Source organism: Rhizoctonia solani, chromosome 8 (genome assembly GCF_016906535.1).
Source record: "Rhizoctonia solani chromosome 8, complete sequence".
In the NCBI taxonomy this organism is placed as follows: Eukaryota; Fungi; Basidiomycota; class Agaricomycetes; order Cantharellales; family Ceratobasidiaceae; genus Rhizoctonia; species Rhizoctonia solani.
The window spans coordinates 48,224-72,828 of NC_057377.1; the positions used below are offsets into that span (position 1 = coordinate 48,224).

At 42.2% G+C, this 24,605-nt stretch overlaps 4 protein-coding genes across 4 annotated transcripts; 1 reads left to right on the plus strand and 3 right to left on the minus strand.

Annotated features, from left to right (window-relative positions):
• Positions 1 to 3,117: 3,117 nt before the first annotated feature.
• On the plus strand, positions 3,118 to 3,395 carry RhiXN_09493 (uncharacterized protein; the record flags this gene model as incomplete). The annotated part of the gene is made up of 2 exons (XM_043329309.1): positions 3,118 to 3,144; positions 3,198 to 3,395. The coding sequence occupies 2 exons, from the start codon at positions 3,118 to 3,120 to the stop codon at positions 3,393 to 3,395; spliced, it is 225 nt and encodes a 74-aa protein (XP_043182143.1).
• A 16,224-nt stretch (positions 3,396 to 19,619) lies between these two features.
• On the minus strand, positions 19,620 to 20,886 carry RhiXN_09494 (capsular polysaccharide export protein; the record flags this gene model as incomplete). The annotated part of the gene is made up of 3 exons (XM_043329310.1): positions 19,620 to 19,946; positions 20,014 to 20,391; positions 20,464 to 20,886. 3 exons carry the CDS (start codon positions 20,884 to 20,886, stop codon positions 19,620 to 19,622), a joined length of 1,128 nt encoding a protein of 375 aa, XP_043182144.1.
• A 627-nt stretch (positions 20,887 to 21,513) lies between these two features.
• Positions 21,514 to 22,035, minus strand: RhiXN_09495 (uncharacterized protein; the record flags this gene model as incomplete). Its single annotated transcript, XM_043329311.1, has 1 exon — positions 21,514 to 22,035. One exon carries the CDS (start codon positions 22,033 to 22,035, stop codon positions 21,514 to 21,516), a length of 522 nt encoding a protein of 173 aa, XP_043182145.1.
• A 552-nt stretch (positions 22,036 to 22,587) lies between these two features.
• Positions 22,588 to 24,605, minus strand: RhiXN_09496 (uncharacterized protein; the record flags this gene model as incomplete). The annotated part of the gene is made up of 6 exons (XM_043329312.1): positions 22,588 to 22,690; positions 22,747 to 22,851; positions 22,909 to 23,012; positions 24,127 to 24,262; positions 24,329 to 24,484; positions 24,541 to 24,605. 6 exons carry the CDS (start codon positions 24,603 to 24,605, stop codon positions 22,588 to 22,590), a joined length of 669 nt encoding a protein of 222 aa, XP_043182146.1.

Consider the following 24,605-nt stretch of genomic DNA (forward strand, 5'->3'; position numbering starts at 1 on the left):
ACAGGCTACTGATTTTTATTTCTTTATATACTCATATATGACATTGGGTGACTACCCGTAAGGCAAAATCGGCAATCTAGAACAAAATTTAGAAGTCAGAGCGGTCTAGATTCTTCGGATGTAAATAGAGACCCTGGTAACAAATCCAATTACGTTGCATCCGCCGGAAGTGACTTTGGCCTGCAAGTCTAAATTCTAAATCATGAGGATTGTCATTGAAATCTAGAGAGGGGGGGTACCCCCTTTCTGGACTTCATAATGCGTTCTAAATGGCTCAGGGTCCACATCTTATACCTACGTGCAAATGTGTGAGTGTGATAAATGAGACTCAATGTGCGCATACATGCTCTGGGGGGCTGCCTGGAGCTTGCAGGGCCTCTTCCAAAGGCCGCCGACGCCAACGCGTGCCTGATCGAGCTGGAACAAAGTAAATATAAGTCGCCCGATCCCTTCCACCAATAGTCCCATGCGATCACCGCGCCAGACAAGGCTCTGGTTGCAGGTTTGGGCGTGTAAGATAACGACGGCTAGGCTTTCTGATCCTATCACAAATTGTGGTACCAAGGTAGTATAGAGCTGCTAAGGCCAATTTATATTCTACACAAATTGTGAGTTTGATTCTGAAATAATCATCACTATTTACAAAGTTTTATCTCAGGGCAAGTTACAACACCATTGTGTGAAGGAAATTTATGAACAAAGCAATAAACAAAAGGATACTACACCAAAGATTACAAGTATGGAGCATATTCAAACAGCTCTCAAGCAAATGAAAGAGGAGCTTAACCTTAATTTGAGTTTAGATTCAAGCATACAAGTCCCTTTGGAAGTTCAAGACATGGCACTTCTGTCCAGTTCAAATAGAAATAGTCACAATGATATAGCCACAAGCCAAAAAGAGTTTATTCATTGACCAACATGGTTGTCTTGTTTGTTGAATGATCCTGCAACAAATGTACATCCATTTAATGATAATGTCTATCAATGCAACATTGAATGAATCTCATGTCAACAGATGTTCCTTTTCTGCTTATGTTTGCATGCAAGCTCCTGTCTTAGCCCTGGAGGATTGCACTCAGAGGAGCCTTTGTATGGCTTCTGAATTCAGCACAACTGGATCTACAAACATGCACTACTAGGAAGCAACTATACATCCTATGATATGCGCTGCTGTGCTGACTGTATCCATCCCAGCTTTGAGCAACAGTTCATTCTAGTGGAAGCTTCTGGTACCAACAGCAACCACCCATTCTACTATGCCCAAGTTCTTGGAATATTTCATGCAAAGTCTGCATGAGTGTTCAGCTACCATTTCAAAGATTGGAGTTCTTATGGGTGTGTTGGTTGGCATATGACACATCCTGCTGTTTGGGGTGGAAGGCTAAGCAACTTGAACGCCTTTCATACTACCTTGACAACCCAGACAACACAGAGAGTTAACCTCTGTTTGACTTTATTTCTCCTTCCAAGGTGGTTTGAGAGGTACACCTTATTCCTGCATTGGAGTCAGGAACAACCTATGAGTACCTATACAGAGAGTCAAAAATGGCACAATGGGTGACTCCCCGTAAGGCAAAATTTAGTATTTAGAACGCAATCTAGAACTGGGGGCGTTCTAGAATGCTCGGATGTAAATATAAGACCCTTGAAGCATGTGAAATACCGTTGCATCCGCCGGTGCCGTTGCTCAGAGGAATTCTAAATTCTAGATTGCATCGGCATTTAGAGAGAGAGGGTGACCCCCTTTCTAAACGTTTAGATACATTTTAAAATAGTTTGCAACTGTATTGGTGTCTGCTGAGTGCGCGCATACACTTGAGGTGACTGCACTCATATCCTGAACAGTACATAAACACAAGAATATATGCTATTCAGCGGCCTAATGCACATTGCAAGCGGAATTCTATAGCTATCAGATAACTGCAAGGACCTGTACCCAAATTGTTGTTGTATTGCCATCCATGTTCAACGTACCTATTAGTGCGTCACTTGGTTCACATCCATATCAACCATGGCACAACCGTAGTAAAACAATGTAAAAGTTCAAACACTGCCAGCTACCCAAGGCGGGTTGCTCCTGTTGCTGCTGGCTCATGGTCCAAGCGCATGCAACATAGCGTGAGCAATGCCTAAAGCTGCCAGAACGTTTTTGAGGCATGGTACAGTTCCGCGCATATAAACTCTGAGGGCCGCAAGACAACCCACATCTAAGTATTTGCACTTCTTCATTGATATTTGGTTCATCTATCTATACATTTATCTATCATGCCTCCTAAACCAAAGCCAAAACCCAATAAACCCCCCAAGTCAGCCGATCCAACTCCCCAACTTGATCAACCCAAACGCAAACGTCTTACCCTACAACTACACAAGCCTGTTTCCCAAATTACACGTCTACGCCCATAGTTGTGATGTAGCCGCGGTTATCTCAACTATGATATAGGGCCTGCCAAGATGAGGCAACGCGCGGTTCTGGCTGTAGATTCGCGCGAGTAAGAAAACGGCAACTCGGGTTCCTGACCCTACTTTGGAGGGTTGTACCTAGAAGATACAGAGCCCCTAAGGCAGCGGCGATACGTAGTTGTTGCCTGCGACGAATTGAAGGGGCATCTTCATCATCAAGTATAAGTGAGTATATGAAATCGAGGTGATCCTCAAGTATTTCCATGACTTTTGGGGTGTTTGCCTCACCCCCGCCCTGTTTAAATACAGCATATAGAGGCTTTGTATCCATTTCCACAACTGTATGTACAGGTCTTTTTGATTAAATTCTATTTCAAAAGCTCTCAAATCCGGTTGCTTGAATTTTTATAAATTTAGAAACTGATCGCGCAATTCCGCGATCATTGGCCTTACGGGAGGGACATAGTCACGGGGTCCTACTTGGCTGTTGGCACGGAGTCGGTCCGTATCCGACGGACCGATGATCGAGCGATTTAGAGATTCTAAATCGTGCTCTCGCTTACGGGAAGTCACCCAATATATCAATGAGAAAGGTGACTGGAATTATTGGTATGTAATGAGGTACAATCTTACTCTTATTATATTTTTAAACTCTTGGTTGCAAGTCTAAATTACATTATAGGTTTGTTGACAGAGATATGATGATATAATACCATGGCAAAGCTATTGGGCATCACAATGGTAGGCTGGAGGGAAACATGCCTACAAACAAATCAGAGGATAATTCCAATCAGCAAATAGTATTATCAGATGAGGATGCAACCAACACCAACACTAACACCAACACCAATGTGAACAATGCTACAAACAAAAAAACTGTCAAAATTGAATTAGAAGAGGATGTTTTGGGAGATGAACCATCTGAACAGGATTGGGAGAGTGAGGGATTCAAAAGTGAAGAAGATATGGGACCTGTACAGTATGACTATTGAATAAGCATTTGTTTCTAGCATGTCATATGTACATAACAGTAGTAACATTCTATTCCCTTACATGATAGCCTGGAATCTACATTGTACTGTGGCATGGTGGACATTGTGCATCTATACCTTGGTAGCCAATTAATGCCATGTCAAACCTTCTATAGGTCTGTCAAACTCTTATAGCCCTGACAGAATGTACACATAGTATCAGCCACCCTTGAGAAGGCATGCACAACTGCCAAACACCTCATAATCAACGCAATATAGATAATAACTACATGGTGTTGCAAGGTGTTATCCAATTTCCTGATGCTATTGATCTGGAACTCTACTAAAACTAGAGCATCAGCTCTATGGTTGGATTTACAAGAAGGAGCACAATGGACTTTGCTTGAATGGTTATCTTACTTGTAAAAAGGCCTGTCAACTTGCAGGAGAGCTGGATACTGAACAGTCAATTTCACACAGCTACACCATGGTCATAGTACATTAAGTTTTTAACCTGCTTGATCCCCACATAGACCACCCTCATTCCACATTCTTGTCTTCCACCTTGCTGTTATAGATAGGGAAAATAAGCAGCAATTGAATGTACTCTAAAAGGAAAGTAAGATACTAAAAGAGGGAGAAAGATAAAAATGGTAGCTGGTTAACTATAAAAGGTAATAATCTTATCAAGATAAATAATAGAAGAAGTCTAAAGCTAAGGGAGTAAGAGTATATTAAGGTTACTAATTAACTTGCTAAGGGAACAAGGTACTTATCATCAGGGTGACCTCTACCAATAACTAGTAATAGGAGTATTACTAAGTAGTAGGCAATGCAAGGTACAAGTAGAGTAGTGTATAACCTAAATATTAGTCTCTGGAGCTCATTGTAATTTTATTGAGATCTATGCTAATTTATTTCCCTGTCTCCAATGGCTGACAAGGGGGTAAGGATGTTTTAGAAGCACCAAATACTAAGTATACTGCCAGGAAGTTTTAGCAGGGTTGCAACCAAGCTATTTCTAGGTTCCTGTTAAGAGTTGTGTAAGTACAGGAGTAAGAATGAATTACTATATACAAAATGTATATGGGAATAACCAAGAACTAGTATTAAGAATCAGAATATATGCACAGAATATATGCACAATATAGGCTAGGTTATCAGGAATAACAACTCCTAACAAATAGTCTAACAACTATCAAGTGCAGGTGGTTGGTTATGTATAGTACCTTAGACTAATGTTACTTAAGCCTAAGTGACTAAGGGTATGTATACTTAAGGTCTCTGGGATAGTACATTAAGTAAGAGGGTTACCTGACTAATGTACAGGATTTATAGGATTTGCCTAATAGGTATAGGACTTATATATGCTTAAGTAAGACTTAAGACTTATGGGGCTTACCTAAAATAGATCTAGGATTTATGAGATATTGTAGATAAAGCTATCTACAATATGGGGGGTATGGTGGATTGAAACACTATCATTCAATCACAACAATCCTTACAGTATCATTGCACTATACTCAATGTTGAACTCAACAACTGTGACAGTCAAGGGGCACAGGGTTGCAGTAAGTACACTAATAGGTGACCCTGTGTCTGTTGGGACTGGCCTATGGTCTTAATGTGCCGAATAACCTCCTATGCTATTTACAGTGAGTCAATCACTAAAGTAAATGCGCAGATAAGCTGTTAAAGGCTTGTGTGTATATGTCAATATATAAGAGTAAAAGTGGGATGCATCAGAAGCGTCTTCACAGGGTCCTTTAATACCCTGAGAAGGCACACAAACAAGTATATACATGATTGATACCAAGAGGGGGTACAGGAGGTACATGTGGCAACTGAAACACTTGAGGGAGCCAATACTTTGGTACATAGTAAACAAACAACAAATCCTAATATTTGCCCCAAGGCAATGTTTGCCCCAAGGCAGTATTTACCTGTGTGGGTCCTTAGATGTCCCAAGGCTAAGTGTTTCATCCTTGGAGTAAACAGTCCCAAAGGTAGGATACTGCTGCATTGGGTGCTTACAGTAAATGGGGCATAACTCTGCCAAATGTTATCCGTTTTGGGAGTTTGACCCAGCGTTCTGGAGCGCACCAACAGGCACACCTAAGCGCAAGCGATTTGGCAGTGTGGGATGCCCGGGTGATGGAGAAAAGGCACATTTAGTGCGTTGGCGCTTAAGGGCTGATTAAGCGCTGGAGCACTTGCCTATGCAACAGGGGGGACCCTGAATATTTCTGTGTGTAGCCACAAGATAGAATCTTGAATCATAAATACTACAAACAAGAGAAATATTACTTGTTACTGTTTATCTACTCATCTGAATTTATATATATCTAAATGAGTGAGAAAACAGCCTATATGCAAAAGGCATTGCATATTGAGGGTATTCCTGAGGTTTATAGGTTTTGTAAAGGTCACTATTGGGTAGAGGGACCTTGAAAACCTCAGTTTGCATCTTTATCTCACTTGTTTACTGTAAGATTACTAGTGTAATTAATAAAATAAGTACAGATTAATGAAGAAATGTCATATCCATAACAGTTCCCTGTATAGTTTGGGACTGTCCTAGAGGCTGCATGCACCAAACTTTGGAACTTTGAGGCTGCTTTAATATGTATGATACTTAGAGAAATCAATAGAAGATGTCTTCAGAGTCACACTAGGCTGAGAGAGGATGTAAAACTGAGATGCATTCAAAAAGGCCAGTTCAAGGGGCTACTTATACCCTTAGAGGCCTGTGATTACTATATACAGTAGAGTAAGGTACATGACAAGATGAATGGAGCTGAGATGTTAAGTGAGAGCCTGTCTCATAAAGCCATGCCTTATAAGAGTTAGCCTCCAGTTCTAAAAATATCCTTCCCCCCATAAAGACACTTTAGGGAAAGGCTGAAACAAGCTGTGCTCTTAATGAGGCCCATACCTTCCTCTTAGCTACTCAGGTTAGTAGCTTGTGGAAAGCAGAGTGCTTACTTAAGAACAGCCCTTCAGCCAAACCTAAGTTATTAAGTCTTTCCTCCAAAGGACTGTTTCTGCCTTAATACTTCAAGTATTTACATGATTAAAAATAGTAGAAAATATGGGAGAAATCAAGGAGTCTTTCTATGTGCTTTACAAATAACTGTCTACACCATCTCAAAACTAAATTGTGTTTGCTTATTTTCTTCTTCTTTACTTTGCAGTCCTTTACTATTATTTCCTATTCCATAACAGGACTACATAAGGAGGTGAGGCATACAACTCTTTCTTGCCTGCTCCCACTATATAGGATTGCTAATTAGCCTCCTGGAGCCGCTATGAAAGAGACCCAAGGGCCATCCAAAATAATTAGAATAGTGACCCAGCTACTTTACACATGTGCATATGTCCAAACTGTCATGACCCGTGCCTTTGCTGGCATGTCTCCTGACCAAGCCACCTACTAATAGGATATTCCACAGTCTTTAGAAGGCTGCATTTGCTCACATATATGCAGTCAGAACTGTCATTACTCTAAGCACTCATGACTTAGAGACTGACAGTCCACCAGGGTCACATGACCTCCCCCCCTACAGTCCTTTATCAAATACTATACTAAACTACTACGGATCTGAGGTGGGGGGGATGACATAATCTCTTCTATAATAATATATTATTCAGACCTTGCCCAAGGGCCTTAACATTGGCCTGCAGCTAGGGGGGCAGGGGGAGTGCAACATCCCCCAGCAACATATATTATTCATATATCACTGTGCATCACATATACTATATATATCTTTGACAATGGATACATATGGTCACAACCCTTGCAGATATGGGTTATGACACAAACTAGGGGGGATATGCCTTGAAACACTGTATAAGGTTAAAATACTGAAAATAAAAATGTGTATTTAAGTACAAATTGAACTGAAATCAAGGCCAATATATGCTAACTTTAAATATCAATTCTCCATTGGTCTGATTTGTACAGAGGAAAGCATACCAACATTGTAGTTCTCAGGCCAAATTATACTAGAAAAAGATGTCTATTACTGATATACTGATTTTCAAGATCTTATCACACCATAGTGAAATAGATAATTTAGACATATGTACCCCTTATTGACAATAGTAACTAGTGGAAAATAGGGTAATTTTATCTACTCTATCCAGATATGGGAGTGAAAGTTACTACATTTAAAAACTGGCTGTGCTATAGGACATTTTATACCTTACTTCCTTATTGTGCTTGCAAATATACATGTCAATCTATGCAAACTAGGCTTACTATCATTTCTAAAAATTGTGGTATATTTTGTACCATATATTTATATGTAGGAGCAGTGCTTACAGAGCATAGGACAAGTACTAGGAATAAGCATGGAAGTGCCAGCATTTAGTAATTACAAATAAGCACCAAAGGTTGGCAGGGTGCACCAATGCCAATATCTTGGTGGTAAATAGGTATATTAGCATGGGGACAATTACCACTATGTTGGCTATGCTGGCATCTCACCTCCTGAAAGCAGTTGTCTGATTCTGAGCCAAACTGATGGAGAAACTAATGATTTAAGTTTCTGGTGCTTTCTATGAGTTCCTAACATGCCCAAAGGCAATTCTTAGCATTCAGACTAATGGATTTTAGTCATAAATGTACTAGAACATTCTATAAATAACTCTAGGCCTCTCTCACTGGGACTTATTGTCCTTAAATGGTCTTGGCAAGGTTCCTATGTATCAAATAGTTCAGAGGGTACCTCTCATGTAACTTCCCTTTTTGTACATCATGTATATAGTTATTTGTGCTCCCTTTGGGGTATATAAAGCCCCTGAGGGAGACTCTTGAATGCATCCCATCTTTCACCCACTTTCATCAACTTTTATCCCTCTTGTAAACTTAAAGACCATTAGATCTTCTCTTCTCTTAGTTCAGAGTGCTTTATTTTACTTTCTTAGCCTCTTTAGCTCACTTAGCTTAGCCTGTAGAGTATTGTGGCACATATGGCTTTCAGTAAGGTCCTAACAGACACTGGGTGGCTTGGAAAGGCTTTAGTGTAACCCTGCACCACTTGAGTAATTCAGTGGGGAGAGTTTAAGGCATTGAAAGCAGCATATCCACTCTAGTTAAGTGCAATATTGGTCAAACAAATTGCTGATAAATTCAGATAGATAACAGTAAGTGACTGAGACTCATTATTATATTTCATGCTATAGGTATTGGTACCACCAACCACCTGCATCTGCAAGTATTTGCTAGATTACTTGTTACTTGTTGAGTGTAGGGCTCACCCTGATTAATAATATTGTCTACCTTTATATAGCTGACTTCTTACCATTTATATCCATATATACTTAATCTACCCATTGCTTTACTATATTCTGTATATCATTAGATAGTCCAAATGCCCTATTCTTTAACAGTCATCATGCTATCATTTTACATGGTGTGGTGAGTGTGATTGGTACATTGTATGCAACTCTGTGTGGGAGGGGTGGCAAGTGGTCATTTGAGTCCTACTTTATAATGGGTGGTATGATAGCATACAATGCATGCAGCTCTGTATGGGTGGGATGGTAGGTGGTCATGTGACTCACCCTTACTTTGAGGCAAGTGATATAGTTGCATACAATGTATGCAGCTTTGTTTGAGAGGGATGATACCTGTAAGTTGATACTCTCTAGCTTATTGGTACATGGTATATTCTGTTACATTCTTTGATCATGTTATCATGCTTTTATGTTCTTATTGCTGTTACATGGTGTGGTGGGAATGGTTGTGTAAATGTTGTTGTTATTGTTATTGTTATTGTTGTTGTTGTTGTTGTTGTTGTTGTTTTATACAACTTTGGGTTGGCAGGGTGTATATAGTCATGTGACTTACCATAGTTCTACAGAGGGTGGTATGATAGTGTACATTGTACGCAACTATGAGTAAGAGGGGTAGTAAGTGATTATGCAACTCACTCTAACCTAGAGGTGATTGGTATAGTTGCATGCACTGTACACAGTATTGAGTGAGGAGTGAAGCTTATAGTATGTTCACCCTGACTATGGAATATGTGCTAAATTATTTTAAGATTTTATTATGTTGTTACATTATCATGTTTATGTGGTGTGGTAGGTGTGGTAGTGTACATTGTGTGCAACTCTGCCTGAGTAGAGTGGTGGGTGGTCATGTGACTCACCCTAATGTAACTGTGGGTGGTATGGTTGCGTACCAAGTACGCAACTCTGCATGAGTAGAGTGGTGGATGGTCATGTGACTCACCCTGACATGACTATGGGTGGTATGGTTGCGTACTTGGTACGCAACTCTGCATGAGTAGAGTGGTGGGTGGTCATGTGATTCACCCTAATATAACTGTGGGTGGTATGGTTGCGTACTTGGTACGCAACTCTGCATGAGTAGACTGGTGGGTGGTCATGTGACTCACCCTAATGTAACTGTGGGTGGTATGGTTGCGTACCAAGTACGCAACTCTGCATGAGTAGAGTGGTGGGTGGTCATGTGACTCACCCTAACATGACTGTGGGTGGTATAGTTGCGTACCAAGTACGCAACTCTGCATGAGTAGAGCGGTGGATGGTCATGTGACTCACCCTAACATGACTATGGGTGGTATGGTTGCGTACTTGGTATGCAACTCTGCATGAGTAGAGTGGTGGGTGGTCATGTGATTCACCCTAATATAACTGTGGGTGGTATGGTTGCGTACCAAGTACGCAACTCTGCATGAGTAGACTGGTGGGTGGTCATGTGACTCACCCTGACATGACTATGGGTGGTATGGTTGCGTACCAAGTACGCAACTCTGCATGAGTAGAGTGGTGGGTGGTCATGTGACTCACCCTAACATGACTGTGGGTGGTATAGTTGCGTACCAAGTACGCAACTCTGCATGAGTAGAGTGGTGGATGGTCATGTGACTCACCCTAACATGACTATGGGTGGTATGGTTGCGTACTTGGTACGCAACTCTGCATGAGTAGAGTGGTGGGTGGTCATGTGATTCACCCTAATATAACTGTGGGTGGTATGGTTGCGTACCAAGTACGCAACTCTGCATGAGTAGACTGGTGGGTGGTCATGTGACTCACCCTAATGTAACTGTGGGTGGTATGGTTGCGTACCAAGTACGCAACTCTGCATTAGTAGAGTGGTGGGTGGTCATGTGACTCACCCTAACATGACTGTGGGTGGTATAGTTGCGTACCAAGTACGCAACTCTGCATGAGTAGAGTGGTGGGTGGTCATGTGACTCACCCTAATGTAACTGTGGGTGGTATGGTTGCGTACCAAGTACGCAACTCTGCATGAGTAGAGTGGTAGGTGGTCACGTGATTCACCCTAACATTGGCCATGGTGCTATGCTTCTGCATGTTGTACGCACTTCTGTGTGGTATGGGTGGTCAGTTGTCACATGACTCACCCTAACTTGGGATGGTGGTATTGCTGTGTGTAAAGTACGCAACTTTTTGTAGAAGGGCTGATGCTTCCCCTATAATCCACCCTCACACCATATGTGGGTTGTGTCCACCTGGTTCCCACCCTGTGCCATATCACAGTTCACCCTGCAGTGTAGCTTGGGTCACCCTGCAGTGTAGCTTGGTTCACCCTACACCAACCTACTACTTTGTAATAACCTCCACTCCATCTAAGCCGCCCTCGTAATGTCGATTTTTTTTCTTTGGTGCATGAACTTGTTGAGTGTGTTTGTAGCGAGCATACAAGAATCTAGGAACAGCCAGATCATTGCCGCTGAGTAACAGACGAAAGGCAAGTTCATCTTCATCGTCGTCATACTCATCGTCTGAGTCTCTGCGGCGCTGCATAACTTGACGGGGGTAAGGAGTTATGTCGCTGCGGCTGCGTAGTATATATATATAATCTTAATGGCCCAAGAGGCGCATACATTAAGTCTCACGCATAGAATTGATTCGGGAGTATATGTGCAATTTATTTTGATTATGATTTTAGAAATAAAGTCTATTTTACATGGACCATTCCTTACGGAAAGGTGATACATGAGGTCCAAGCGCTGTCACAGCCTAGCACAGCCTCCGCCGTACGGGCCAAATCCGTCCCGTCCCGACGGACCGATTTAGGACAACAAATTTAGAAGAAATCCTTACGGAAACGCACCCACTTATGGGGCTTACCTAAAATAGATCTAGGATTTATGAGATATTGTAGATAAAGCTATCTACAATATGGGGGGTATGGTGGATTGAAACACTATCACTCAATCACAACAATCCTTACAGTATCATTGCACTATACTCAATGTTGAACTCAACAACTGTGACAGTCAAGGGGCACAGGGTTGCAGTAAGTACACTAATAGGTGACCCTGTGTCTGTTGGGACTGGCCTATGGTCTTAATGTGCCGAATAACCTCCTATGCTATTTACAGTGAGTCAATCACTAAAGTAAATGTGCAGATAAGCTGTTAAAGGCTTGTGTGTATATGTCAATATATAAGAGTAAAAGTAGGATAAAAGTAGGATGCATTAGAAGCGTCTTCACAGGGTCCTTTTATACCCTGAGAAGGCACACAAACAAGTATATACATGATTGATACCAAGAGGGGGTACAGGAGGTACATGTGGCAACTGAAACACTTGAGGGAGCCAATACTTTGGTACATAGTAAACAAACAACAAATCCTAATATCTGCCCCAAGGCAATGTTTGCCCCAAGGCAGTATTTACCTGTGTGGGTCCTTAGATGTCCCAAGGCTAAGTGTTTCATCCTTGGAGTAAACAGTCCCAAAGGTAGGATACTGCTGCATTGGGTACTTACAGTAAATGGGGCATAACTCTGCCAAATGTTATCCGTTTTGGGAGTTTGACCCAGCGTTCTGGAGCGCACACACAGGCGCACCTAAGCGCAAGCAATTCGGCAGTGTGGGATGCCCGGGTGATGGAGAAAAGGCACATTTAGTGCGTTGGCGCTTAAGGGCTGATTAAGCGCTGGAGCACTTGCCTATGCAACAGGGGGGACCCTGAATATTTCTGTGTGTAGCCACAAGATAGAATCTTGAATAATAAATACTACAAACAAGAGAAATATTACTTGTTACTGTTTATCTACTCATCTGAATTTATATATATTTAAATGAGTGAGAAAACAGCATATATGCAAAAGGCATTGCATATTGAGGGTATTCCTGAGGTTTATAGGTTTTGTAAAGGTCACTATTGGGTAGAGGGACCTTGAAAACCTCAGTTTGCATCTTTATCTCACTTGTTTACTGTAAGATTACTAGTGTAATTAATAAAATAAGTACAGATTAATGAAGAAATGTCATATCCATAACAGTTCCCTGTATAGTTTGGGACTGTCCTAGAGGCTGCATGCACCAAACTTTGGAACTTTGAGGCTGCTTTAATATGTATGATACTTAGAGAAATCAATAGAACATGTCTTCAGAGTCACACTAGGCTGAGAGAGGATGTAAAACTGAGATGCATTCAAAAAGGCCAGTTCAAGGGGCTACTTATACCCTTAGAGGCCTGTGATTACTATATACAGTAGAGTAAGGTACATGACAAGATGAATGGAGCTGAGATGTTAAGTGAGAGCCTGTCTCATAAAGCCATGCCTTATAAGAGTTAGCCTCCAGTTCTAAAAATATCCTTCCCCCCATAAAGACACTTTAGGGAAAGGCTGAAACAAGCTGTGCTCTTAGTGAGGCCCATACCTTCCTCTTAGCTACTCAGGTTAGTAGCTTGTGGAAAGCAGAGTGCTTACTTAAGAACAGCCCTTCAGCCAAACCTAAGTTATTAAGTCTTTCCTCCAAAGGACTGTTTCTGCCTTAATACTTCAAGTATTTACATGATTAAAAATAGTAGAAAATATGGGAGAAATCAAGGAGTCTTTCTATGTGCTTTACAAATAACTGTCTACACCATCTCAAAACTAAATTGTGTTTGCTTATTTTCTTCTTCTTTACTTTGCAGTCCTTTACTATTATTTCCTATTCCATAACAGGACTACATAAGGAGGTGAGGCATACAACTCTTTCTTGCCTGCTCCCACTATATAGGATTGCTAATTAACCTCCTGGAGCCGCTATGAAAGAGACCCAAGGGCCATCCAAAATAATTAGAATAGTGACCCAGCTACTTTACACATGTGCATATGTCCAAACTGTCATGACCCGTGCCTTTGCTGGCATGTCTCCTGACCAAGCCACCTACTAATAGGATATTCCACAGTCTTTAGAAGGCTGCATTTGCTCATATATATGCAGTCAGAACTGTCATTACTCTAAGCACTCATGACTTAGAGACTGACAGTCCACCAGGGTCACATGACCTCCCCCCCTACAGTCCTTTATCAAATACTATACTAAACTACTACGGATCTGAGGTGGGGGGGGATGACATAATCTCTTCTATAATAATATATTATTCAGACCTTGCCCAAGGGCCTTAACATTGGCCTGCAGCTAGGGGGGCAGGGGGAGTGCAACATCCCCCAGCAACATATATTATTCATATATCACTGTGCATCACATATACTATATATATCTTTGACAATGGATATATATGGTCACAACCCTTGCAGATATGGGTTATGACACAAACTAGGGGGGATATGCCTTGAAACACTGTATAAGGTTAAAATACTGAAAATAAAAATGTGTATTTAAGTACAAATTGAACTGAAATCAAGGCCAATATATGCTAACTTTAAATATCAATTCTCCATTGGTCTGATTTGTACAGAGGAAAGCATACCAACATTGTAGTTCTCAGGCCAAATTATACTAGAAAAAGATGTCTATTACTGATATACTGATTTTCAAGATCTTATCACACCATAGTGAAATAGATAATTTAGACATATGTACCCCTTATTGACAATAGTAACTAGTGGAAACTAGGGTAATTTTATCTACTCTATCCAGATATGGGAGTGAAAGTTACTACATTTAAAAACTGGCTGTGCTATAGGACATTTTATACCTTACTTCCTTATTGTGCTTGCAAATATACATGTCAATCTATGCAAACTAGGCTTACTATCATTTCTAAAAATTGTGGTATATTTTGTACCATATATTTATATGTAGGAGCAGTGCTTACAGAGCATAGGACAAGTACTAGGAATAAGCATGGAAGTGCCAGCATTTAGTAATTACAAATAAGCACCAAAGGTTGGCAGGGTGCACCAATGCCAATATCTTGGTGGTAAATAGGTATATTAGCATGGGGACAATTACCACTATGTTGGCTATGCTGGCATCTCACCTCCTGAAAGCAGTTGTCTGATTCTGAGCCAAACTGATGGAGCAACTAATGATTTAAGTTTCTGGTGCTTTCTATGAGTTCCTAACATGCCCAAAGGCAATTCTTAGCATTCAGACTAATGGATTTTAGTCATAAATGTACTAGAACATTCTATAAATAACTCTAGGCCTCTCTCACTGGGACTTATTGTCCTTAAATGGTCTTGGCAAGGTTCCTATGTATCAAATAGTTCAGAGGTTACCTCTCATGTAACTTCCCTTTTTGTACATCATGTATATAGTTATTTGTGCTCCCTTTGGGGTATATAAAGCCCCTGAGGGAGACTCTTGAATGCATCCCATCTTTCACCCACTTTCATCAACTTTTATCCCTCTTGTAAACTTAAAGTCCATTAGATCTTCTCTTCTCTCAGTTCAGAGTGCTTTATTTTACTTTCTTAGCCTCTTTAGCTCACTTAGCTTAGCCTGTAGAGTATTGTGGCACATATGGCTTTCAGTAAGGTCCTAACAGACACTGGGTGGCTTGGAAAGGCTTTAGTGTAACCCTGCACCACTTGAGTAATTCAGTGGGGAGAGTTTAAGGCATTGAAAGCAGCATATCCACTCTAGTTAAGCGCAATATTGGTCAAACAAATTGCTGATAAATTCAGATAGATAACAGTAAGTGACTGAGACTCATTATTATATTTCATGCTATAGGTATTGGTACCACCAACCACCTGCATCTGCAAGTATTTGCTAGATTACTTGTTACTTGTTGAGTGTAGGGCTCACCCTGATTAATAATATTGTCTACCTTTATATAGCTGACTTCTTACCATTTATATCCATATATACTTAATCTACCCATTGCTTTACTATATTCTGTATATCATTAGATAGTCCAAATGCCCTATTCTTTAACAGTCATCATGCTATCATTTTACATGGTGTGGTGAGTGTGATTGGTACATTGTATGCAACTCTGTGTGGGAGGGGTGGCAAGTGGTCATTTGAGTCCTACTTTATAATGGGTGGTATGATAGCATACAATGCATGCAGCTCTGTATGGGTGGGATGGTAGGTGGTCATGTGACTCACCCTTACTTTGAGGCAAGTGATATAGTTGCATACAATGTATGCAGCTTTGTTTGAGAGGGATGATACCTGTAAGTTGATACTCTCTAGCTTATTGGTACATGGTATATTCTGTTACATTCTTTGATCATGTTATTATGCTTTTATGTTCTTATTGCTGTTACATGGTGTGGTGGGAATGGTTGTGTAAATGTTGTTGTTATTGTTATTGTTATTGTTATTGTTGTTGTTGTTGTTGTTGTTTTATACAACTTTGGGTTGGCAGGGTGTATATAGTCATGTGACTTACCATAGTTCTACAGAGGGTGGTATGATAGTGTACATTGTACGCAACTATGAGTAAGAGGGGTAGTAAGTGATTATGCAACTCACTCTAACCTAGAGGTGATTGGTATAGTTGCATGCACTGTACACAGTATTGAGTGAGGAGTGAAGCTTATAGTATGTTCACCCTGACTATGGAATATGTGCTAAATTATTTTAAGATTTTATTATGTTGTTACATTATCATGTTTATGTGGCGTGGTAGGTGTGGTAGTGTACATTGTGTGCAACTCTGCCTGAGTAGAGTGGTGGGTGGTCATGTGACTCACCCTAATGTAACTGTGGGTGGTATGGTTGCGTACCAAGTACGCAACTCTGCATGAGTAGAGTGGTGGGTGGTCATGTGACTCACCCTAACATGACTGTGGGTGGTATAGTTGCGTACCAAGTACGCAACTCTGCATGAGTAGAGCAGTGGATGGTCATGTGACTCACCCTAACATGACTATGGGTGGTATGGTTGCGTACTTGGTACGCAACTCTGCATGAGTAGAGTGGTGGGTGGTCATGTGACTCACCCTAATGTAACTGTGGGTGGTATTGTTGCGTACCAAGTACGCAACTCTGCATGAGTAGAGTGGTGGGTGGTCATGTGACTCACCCTAACATGACTGTGGGTGGTATAGTTGCGTACCAAGTACGCAACTCTGCATGAGTAGAGTGGTGGGTGGTCATGTGACTCACCCTAATGTAACTGTGGGTGGTATGGTTGCGTACTTGGTACGCAACTCTGCATGAGTAGAGTGGTGGGTGGTCATGTGACTCACCCTAACATGACTGTGGGTGGTATAGTTGCGTACCAAGTACGCAACTCTGCATGAGTAGAGTGGTGGGTGGTCATGTGACTCACCCTAATGTAACTGTGGGTGGTATGGTTGCGTACTTGGTACGCAACTCTGCATGAGTAGAGTGGTGGGTGGTCATGTGACTCACCCTAATGTAACTGTGGGTGGTATGGTTGCGTACCAAGTACGCAACTCTGCATGAGTAGAGTGGTGGGTGGTCATGTGACTCACCCTAATGTAACTGTGGGTGGTATGGTTGCGTACTTGGTACGCAACTCTGCATGAGTAGAGTGGTGGGTGGTCATGTGACTCACCCTAATGTAACTGTGGGTGGTATGGTTGCGTACTTGGTACGCAACTCTGCATGAGTAGAGTGGTGGGTGGTCATGTGACTCACCCTAATGTAACTGTGGGTGGTATGGTTGCGTACTTGGTACGCAACTCTGCATGAGTAGAGTGGTGGGTGGTCATGTGACTCACCCTAATGTAACTGTGGGTGGTATGGTTGCGTACCAAGTACGCAACTCTGCATGAGTAGAGTGGTGGATGGTCATGTGACTCACCCTGACATGACTATGGGTGGTATGGTTGCGTACCAAGTACGCAACTCTGCATGAGTAAAGTGGTGGGTGGTCATGTGACTCACCCTAACATGACTGTGGGTGGTATAGTTGCGTACCAAGTACGCAACTCTGCATGAGTAGAGTGGTGGGTGGTCATGTGACTCACCCTAATGTAACTGTGGGTGGTATGGTTGCGTACTTGGTACGCAACTCTGCATGAGTAGAGTGGTGGGTGGTCATGTGACTCACCCTAACATGACTGTGGGTGGTATAGTTGCGTACCAAGTACGCAACTATGCATGAGTGGAGTGGTGGGTGGTCATGTGATTCACCCTAACATTGGCCATGGTGCTATGCTTCTGCATGTTGTACGCAATTCTGTGTGGCATGGGTGGTCAGTTGTCACATGACTCACCCTAACTTGGGATGGTGGTATTGCTGTGTGTAAAGTACGCAACTTTTTGTAGAAGGGCTGATGCTTCCCCTATAATCCACCCTCACACCATATGTGGGTTGTGTCCACCTGGTTCCCACCCTGTGCCATATCACAGTTCACCCTGCAGTGTAGCTTGGGTCACCCTGCAGTGTAGCTTGGGTCACCCTACACCAACCTACTACTTTGTAATAACCTAACCCAGACACCATCTCCCCATCCAGATGTGGCTCCCCATAGAGAGGAATGTCAGTACAAATGTAGCCTGTGTGAACCTGCCAACCAAATTGGGAAACTACAATGTATTTCATCAGATCATTCAGACAAACATGGTAAAGTGGATTAGACCTTTAGGACAACCAGGACAATAAAGAAATGGCCCTTCAGAATTTAATTTTGTCCACCATTCTGTGGTAAGTGGTTCTCTCCAATTGCATTGGGTACACTTTAGCCACAGTAGGCTACCATGCACCTGCAAAAGAGATGCCCAAGAAAACATCTTGCTGGACGTGTTCATGGCTGGGATCCCAATATCAAGACCATCTATATTTTGAGTGAAGTAAGCAGCAACTTGTTGCATTTTGTATAGCAAAGCTATCATCTTGTGTGCTGGGGTGTGTTTTGCAGAAGTTGCAGATGTCCACATTTGATGTAATAGAGAATTAAGCTGGCTCATTCCATCTTCAATTCTCAAGGAGTTAAAGTTAAGAATATCCTGGGGATTTGGTTTTCCAGTACTCTGGTGTATGTGATAAAGCCCATCTGGAGACCTGAGGTCCTTGAGCAAAGCTGTCAGTGACAAAGGGCTCATACATACTACAAACCAAACCAACCAGGATTCCAGCACCTATAGATATACCAGCACCAGATAGTATGACTACATGTTTTGAATGAACAATTTTTTCTATTGCTTCAGTAGCTTCTCTAGATTCTGGATGCTGAATTATTTGCATTGCAACAGGTACAAGGGTGTGGTGTGGTTGAATGTAAGAAGTTTAAGAATATCAAATCAAGGCACATGACCATGAACAAAGCTGGAACAAATAACCAAATCAAACAGGATGAACCATAATGTGAGAACTCTGATCAAAATCCAAATGTCCACTACAGCTACTAAGGATATAAACTAGAACAAGGCTGGAGAGCAATGGGCATAGCAGATAATAGAAAACAAGAGCAAGAGAAAAGCAAAGGTAGCAAGGAAATATCAGAGTGGTGAACTATGCCATGGTACATATGTTGTATGTTCTTCCACCTGAGTTATTTGGCTGGTAGGTCCAAATCTTGTGTGCATGCATTGAAGGGAGATAGTTGTACTGCTCCATTATAAGCATACAAATGCAGCATTGAAGTTGAATGGAATATAAGGATTGAGAGCCAGAGGGTATGGAGTCAACGTGATCTCTAATGCGCTGCAAGAAGTCTTGGTTGTACTGCTTGAAATCTCCAACAGGTGCAACAACTTGCCAATCCTCAGGGAACAAAAGAGCCAAGCTTTATGCAAACTTGCCCTTTACAACATGTAAGGTGTTCAGTGGTTCAACAAGCTTGGGCCAATCCCTCATCTTTCAGGGCCTGATACGTAGATCCCCTGCTGTAATACTTGCAACCTTGTTGCCCTCCCTGAACAGAATCCACAATGTACATAGTATTTCTATTTTTATCAATTGGTTCAGGAAGGCCTGTGAGTTGGTGGACCAGAGTGTTAAAGAGTGTGGAGGCTGCAAGGGGGTGGAAGGTGGACTGGGGATTGCTAGTGATGGGCATGGTCCTAGACCTTTAGAGTGGCTACTCTTGATTCTGTTACCTCCAGGATTTATGACATTGCAGTGCTAAAGTATCTTGAAGGTGTTGACCTCAACAGCATATGACAGGCGTAGGTAGCTATTGTCCAAGAACCTAGATCTCACAAAAGGAAGGCCAAAGGCACTTGCCCCTTCAATCAGATGCAGTTGGTCAGCCATATCTCTTGTAGGACTCATGTCATCTGGCTGTTTGACAAGTCCCTTCAGGAAGTATGCCAAGGCAGAAGCAAGAAGCATCACTTCTGGTGATCTCCTTGAGGAAATTGAGAATTGCTGCTGCCAAAAGATGATTGCAGACCAGGTTTTGCTCAGCATGGATTTGAGTCCAGCAACTGTTGATGTTGGATGGGCCACCTAATACATGAATGTAAAGTGTTCCTTTGAGATACAAGCTCATCTATTGAGAAGGATGAGCACTCACCATTGCTTCAGCCATAATTAAACGCTCAACAATATGCCTTGGGTTGCGTTGAATCATTTGGATGGCCCCCCTTGCTGTCAGCCTCTCTTCTAGACATAGCCCATATGTACCAGCCTCATCCATTATATCCTGGAAATCTTTCATCTGTGATGCAAATTTCTCTCTGTGTCCTATCAAAAGGGACTTGTCAACTGTAAAGTTTGCACCAACTGAACTATCCCAATGCCAGTATGTTAAGACCATATCCTTGTGATAGACTTGTATCTTGATAACTCCTCCCTCTAGTGCTTCAGACCTGTCAACTGCACAAAGGCCAGCCACAACATGGGTATGACAGTAGCTATCCTTCTGTGGGGTCCTGAAGGCCGGACATAGGAGCTCTTGGACAGGGTCATGACACCAAAGATGAGTACAATGCTTTAGTTCTTCAGGAATAGATTGTCAATGAACATTGATGGCTAGTCCAACGTCAGCTATGATATTGCTTGGGCTGATAATCAGCCAATCAATGAAGTCAAATGTATGGAAGGCATAGTTGATTGGGTTTGCATCCTCACAACCATGGATATTCATAGTTGACAGTTTGAGGTTCATCCTGCAGAGATGGAAGAAGTAGTTCCAACACTCAGCATAACAGGGAGTTGTATCCACTATATGTTGAATCACAGGGAATACTGCATTGAGAATGACAGGTTCAATGCAATATCCAATGAAAGAACATGGTTCACCTGTTTTAGTTGACTGGTTTTGGGCAACCTTGTAGCTCTGGGGCAAAGCTTCAATGGTCTTTTCAAAAGCATGCTCCCATGCAGGAGGTGCAGTTGCAGCAACAGTATGGAGTGCAGTTAGAAAGATATGATACCAATCTTCCATTTCTGCTTCTAATGGAATGTTGCGCCATAAACATGATATTGAGGACCTTTTGTCACGTTTTCCAGGCAGAAATACCAATAGACGGAACTGGTTGTTACCCCCAAAGCTCATGATACATATGTTTGGGACTAATAGAGCAATCAACCAGATATAACGTTTCCTTTAAAAGAAATACAGGAAAGGTGCTTGCCTGAATGCATGTCCAACTTTTGACCATTGACTTGGACCACTAGCTCATTTCAATTGGTAAGTGAGAGTGCACAGCTTGGGTAGGGATAATAGCTGCCTGCATGCCTGAGATCTGGCACATCACAGAAGGTTGCAGAGAGTGAATCTAGGTCCCATCCAGCTAGTAGCCATTCCCTTTGGAGATAGTGAGCATCTTTAAGCCAATCAAGGATCACTCTCTCCCCATCATGCATCATGGTCAACAATGTGCATTGGGCTGCTGGGTTATTTGGGCTACCCAAGGAGTGAATATGTGCCACAAACTCATTCAAAGATAATGCTTCAGGCACCTGCAGCTTGGCATCAGGCATGTGCCTACAAAATGATGGATGTCATAAACAGAGAAATATAGAACTAGCCGGAATTGAACCAGCTTGACCACTAAGCCATAGAGCCCTATTATTCCTCTGCTGACAACCCATGATTACACCTGCTACCCCCCAAATTTGGGCTTGGGCCAGCATGCAACCACTTGTACTGGTCATGTGACTGTGTCCAGGACAATGGATCTTCTCCAAGCAATGCAGCCTTTTCAAGCTGCTCAAGTGACCTGCCAGAAGTGCCAAAAAGGATACCTGGAGGATAGGAGGTGGTAGGCTGTGCAAGCTCTAGAAAGAAGGGAGCTAATAATCCAGGGGTAACAATTGTGGCAACCCAAGACTGGGTGCAAGGGAACACTTCAATTGGAGAAGGCTCCCAATTGATAGCCAAGTGGAATCTACGCTGTGCCACTGCAGCTGGGGCTTTGTCTGTGAACATGATGCCCTGCTCATCAGTCAAGCCAGGCCAAGGGAAAGATGAATCAATGTTGTTGGAGCAGAGGGCTTGGTTGTAGAAATAGCAGAAAGACTGCTGCATGGTTCCAGTGTCCAACTCTCTAACTTCTTGATCCAATAGTTTCCCACAAAAATGGGCAATCATTGCCAGTGTGATTGATTGCTGATCTCTTGGACTAGGTAGCACTATCTGCCTAAAATTATGCAAGACTCTGGATGAGTGCTGGATCATTGACTGGCCTGGGAGTACAGCATACGCTTCTAGGGCATGACAGTACTGGATCAATATAAAGATAGTTGTCCTTAAGGTTTGCCTTTAAAGCACTGAGCCATACGTGAATGGTGATCATTGCAACACAATCATCACTGGGGCTGCCTTCCTGTAACTGACGCCAGAATGCAACTCAAGAGGGATGTGAGTAGCAGCAGTCATTGTGAAACAGTCCTTGAGTTTTTCCAACAAGCCAACTGCAAGCAGATGTGTCAGTTTGCAGCCATGGGAATTGTGACAACTCACAGTTGATCCTAAGCATTAACTGTTACATCTAAGGCTGGTTGTCTGTACCACAGTAAAATGTTTAAATCAAGTTAAGATCTCATCAAAATAATCCCTAAGGTGCTGTTGCTGAGCCAGTAGACTCAGAGAATTCTGTTGGAGTCTCAGCCCAGTATTGTCTTTGACAATTGGATATAAATTTCAATAAAAATCTCCACAAAGAAGAGGATGCACTTGCATCCTATCAATAGCCTGAAGATAGCAAGTGCGCTCATCCCAGTCCCCAATAGAGGCATGGACTCTCCTGCCAATTACTCAGGTCAATCCTTTTTGATCTAGCCATAAGTGACCAAAGCTTACCTTATGTCTTGAGGATTGTGAGGTGCTTCTTCTATCTCCTCCTCAAGGCCACCAAGAATCTCATCCACCTTGCTGGGAGCCAAATCTTGTACCTCATGAAAGTCACTATAATGGTTATCTGGAATGAGTGCTGGGTGGCATTTGAGTTAAAGGACAATTTACCCATGAAGAAGTATGCACTCAGGGACTGGTCTTGCTCCCTCAATCACATTATCTGCACATAGGTCTTGATCTAGTACTTGCTGCAGTAAAGACTTGGTTTGCTCCTTCACAAGATGTGAGCCCCATACTGGATTCACAGGAGGTCCTTGTCTGAGCACTATTCTATCAAAAGGTAGCCCACGCACAATTGTAGAGATCAGTTGGCAAAAGAACATAGTTTGAACATGCTCAGAAAGCATTGCCATGTGCTCTGGGTAAAATGAGGGCACCGCTCATATTTTATTAACATTAAAGACTGGTTTCAAGTTATCTTCAATCACCCCATGCAGGTAATCCAAATCTGGAGTCAGCTGATCCTTTGAAAGGTAAAGCCCCAAGGAGTCATATACCACAAGTTGGATGTCCAGAGATTCATCATCCAGTTGTACACACTTCCCCCAGAATATCTGGGTAAAGGATTCATCTCCAGTGAGCAGTGCCAAGATCTCAGATGGTGGCTGTTGTTTCCATGGAAGCTGGGTCTGGTCAAAATCTCCTTGCAGTAGCTCATTGTCATAGACACACTTGATACCAGGGAATTTATTCCCATTTTCTCAAATTTAAACAAAGGCCAACAGACTAGATTTTCAATCACATGACATTGGCGCTTATGTCATATGCTAAGCGCCAAGCCACATCCTCCTCTGCGCTTATTCAGCACACATAGCCACCTCCACCTATGACAACATCATGACATGTCAGTGACATGTATGCATAAGTAAGGCCAACTGCAGAGCAGGGTTCTTATTTCATATATAGTGCTTCCTTTCCCACACACATGTATTTGTAATTAGCATAACTCTGTAATATATAAGGAGGCCAACCAACCATGGTAATACCCAGGTTGATTACCTCTTGTTGCATCTCCACTTTGTACAAGGACCTTAAGTCCAGTAATTACTAAGTCCACTAGTCTACACTGCCTTAAGTGGCCTCTTCATTGTACTTAGGTAGTTCCTCATTGCCCTTACAGGCTTGGTCACTGTATTACAGGTAATTGTCATTGTAGGTAGCACCTCCACCACCTTAAGTGGTTATTACTCAGATCCATACAGCCACAAGTGCCTGCTGCCTCAACACCCCTCAAGGATGTCTAGGACACTCATCAGTGAATAACCAGACTGTATGATCAGGGTCACAAGGATGGTAGAAAGCATGCATGAGGCAAGACACAAAAACCTGTTGAAATAATGGATATCCACCAGTGGTGATCAGTTCTTCCAAGATATTGTCTCCTTGAAATGGCAACAAGGGGGTATGCTTGAGTAACACTTTAAGCTGGGCTAAGTGAATGTCCTTAGTGGGTGTATCATTCCTGAGAAAAAGGGTTTTCAAATGGGTTTCAATGGACTTCTGACATATCCTAAACAAGAGAACTCACATTGATCCATGCCATGAGTCATGATCCTCATCTAGTCCTTCTCCAGTAACAAGTTCCTCCTCTAGCTCCATAGGCAAGAAACTTGAGTTGGACAAAGACCTTGTTGCAGGGGTCACCAAGCAATGTCCAATTGGTGCAGAATTTGTAGGGGATACACTGAGCATGTTAATTAGCAAGTGGTGGAAATTGGGCTGGCCAGACATAAGGCTTACTGTTCTGGAGGACTTTGCATTGGTTTAGCCTTGGACTTTGCTGTATAGTGAAGGTGTTTAGGCAT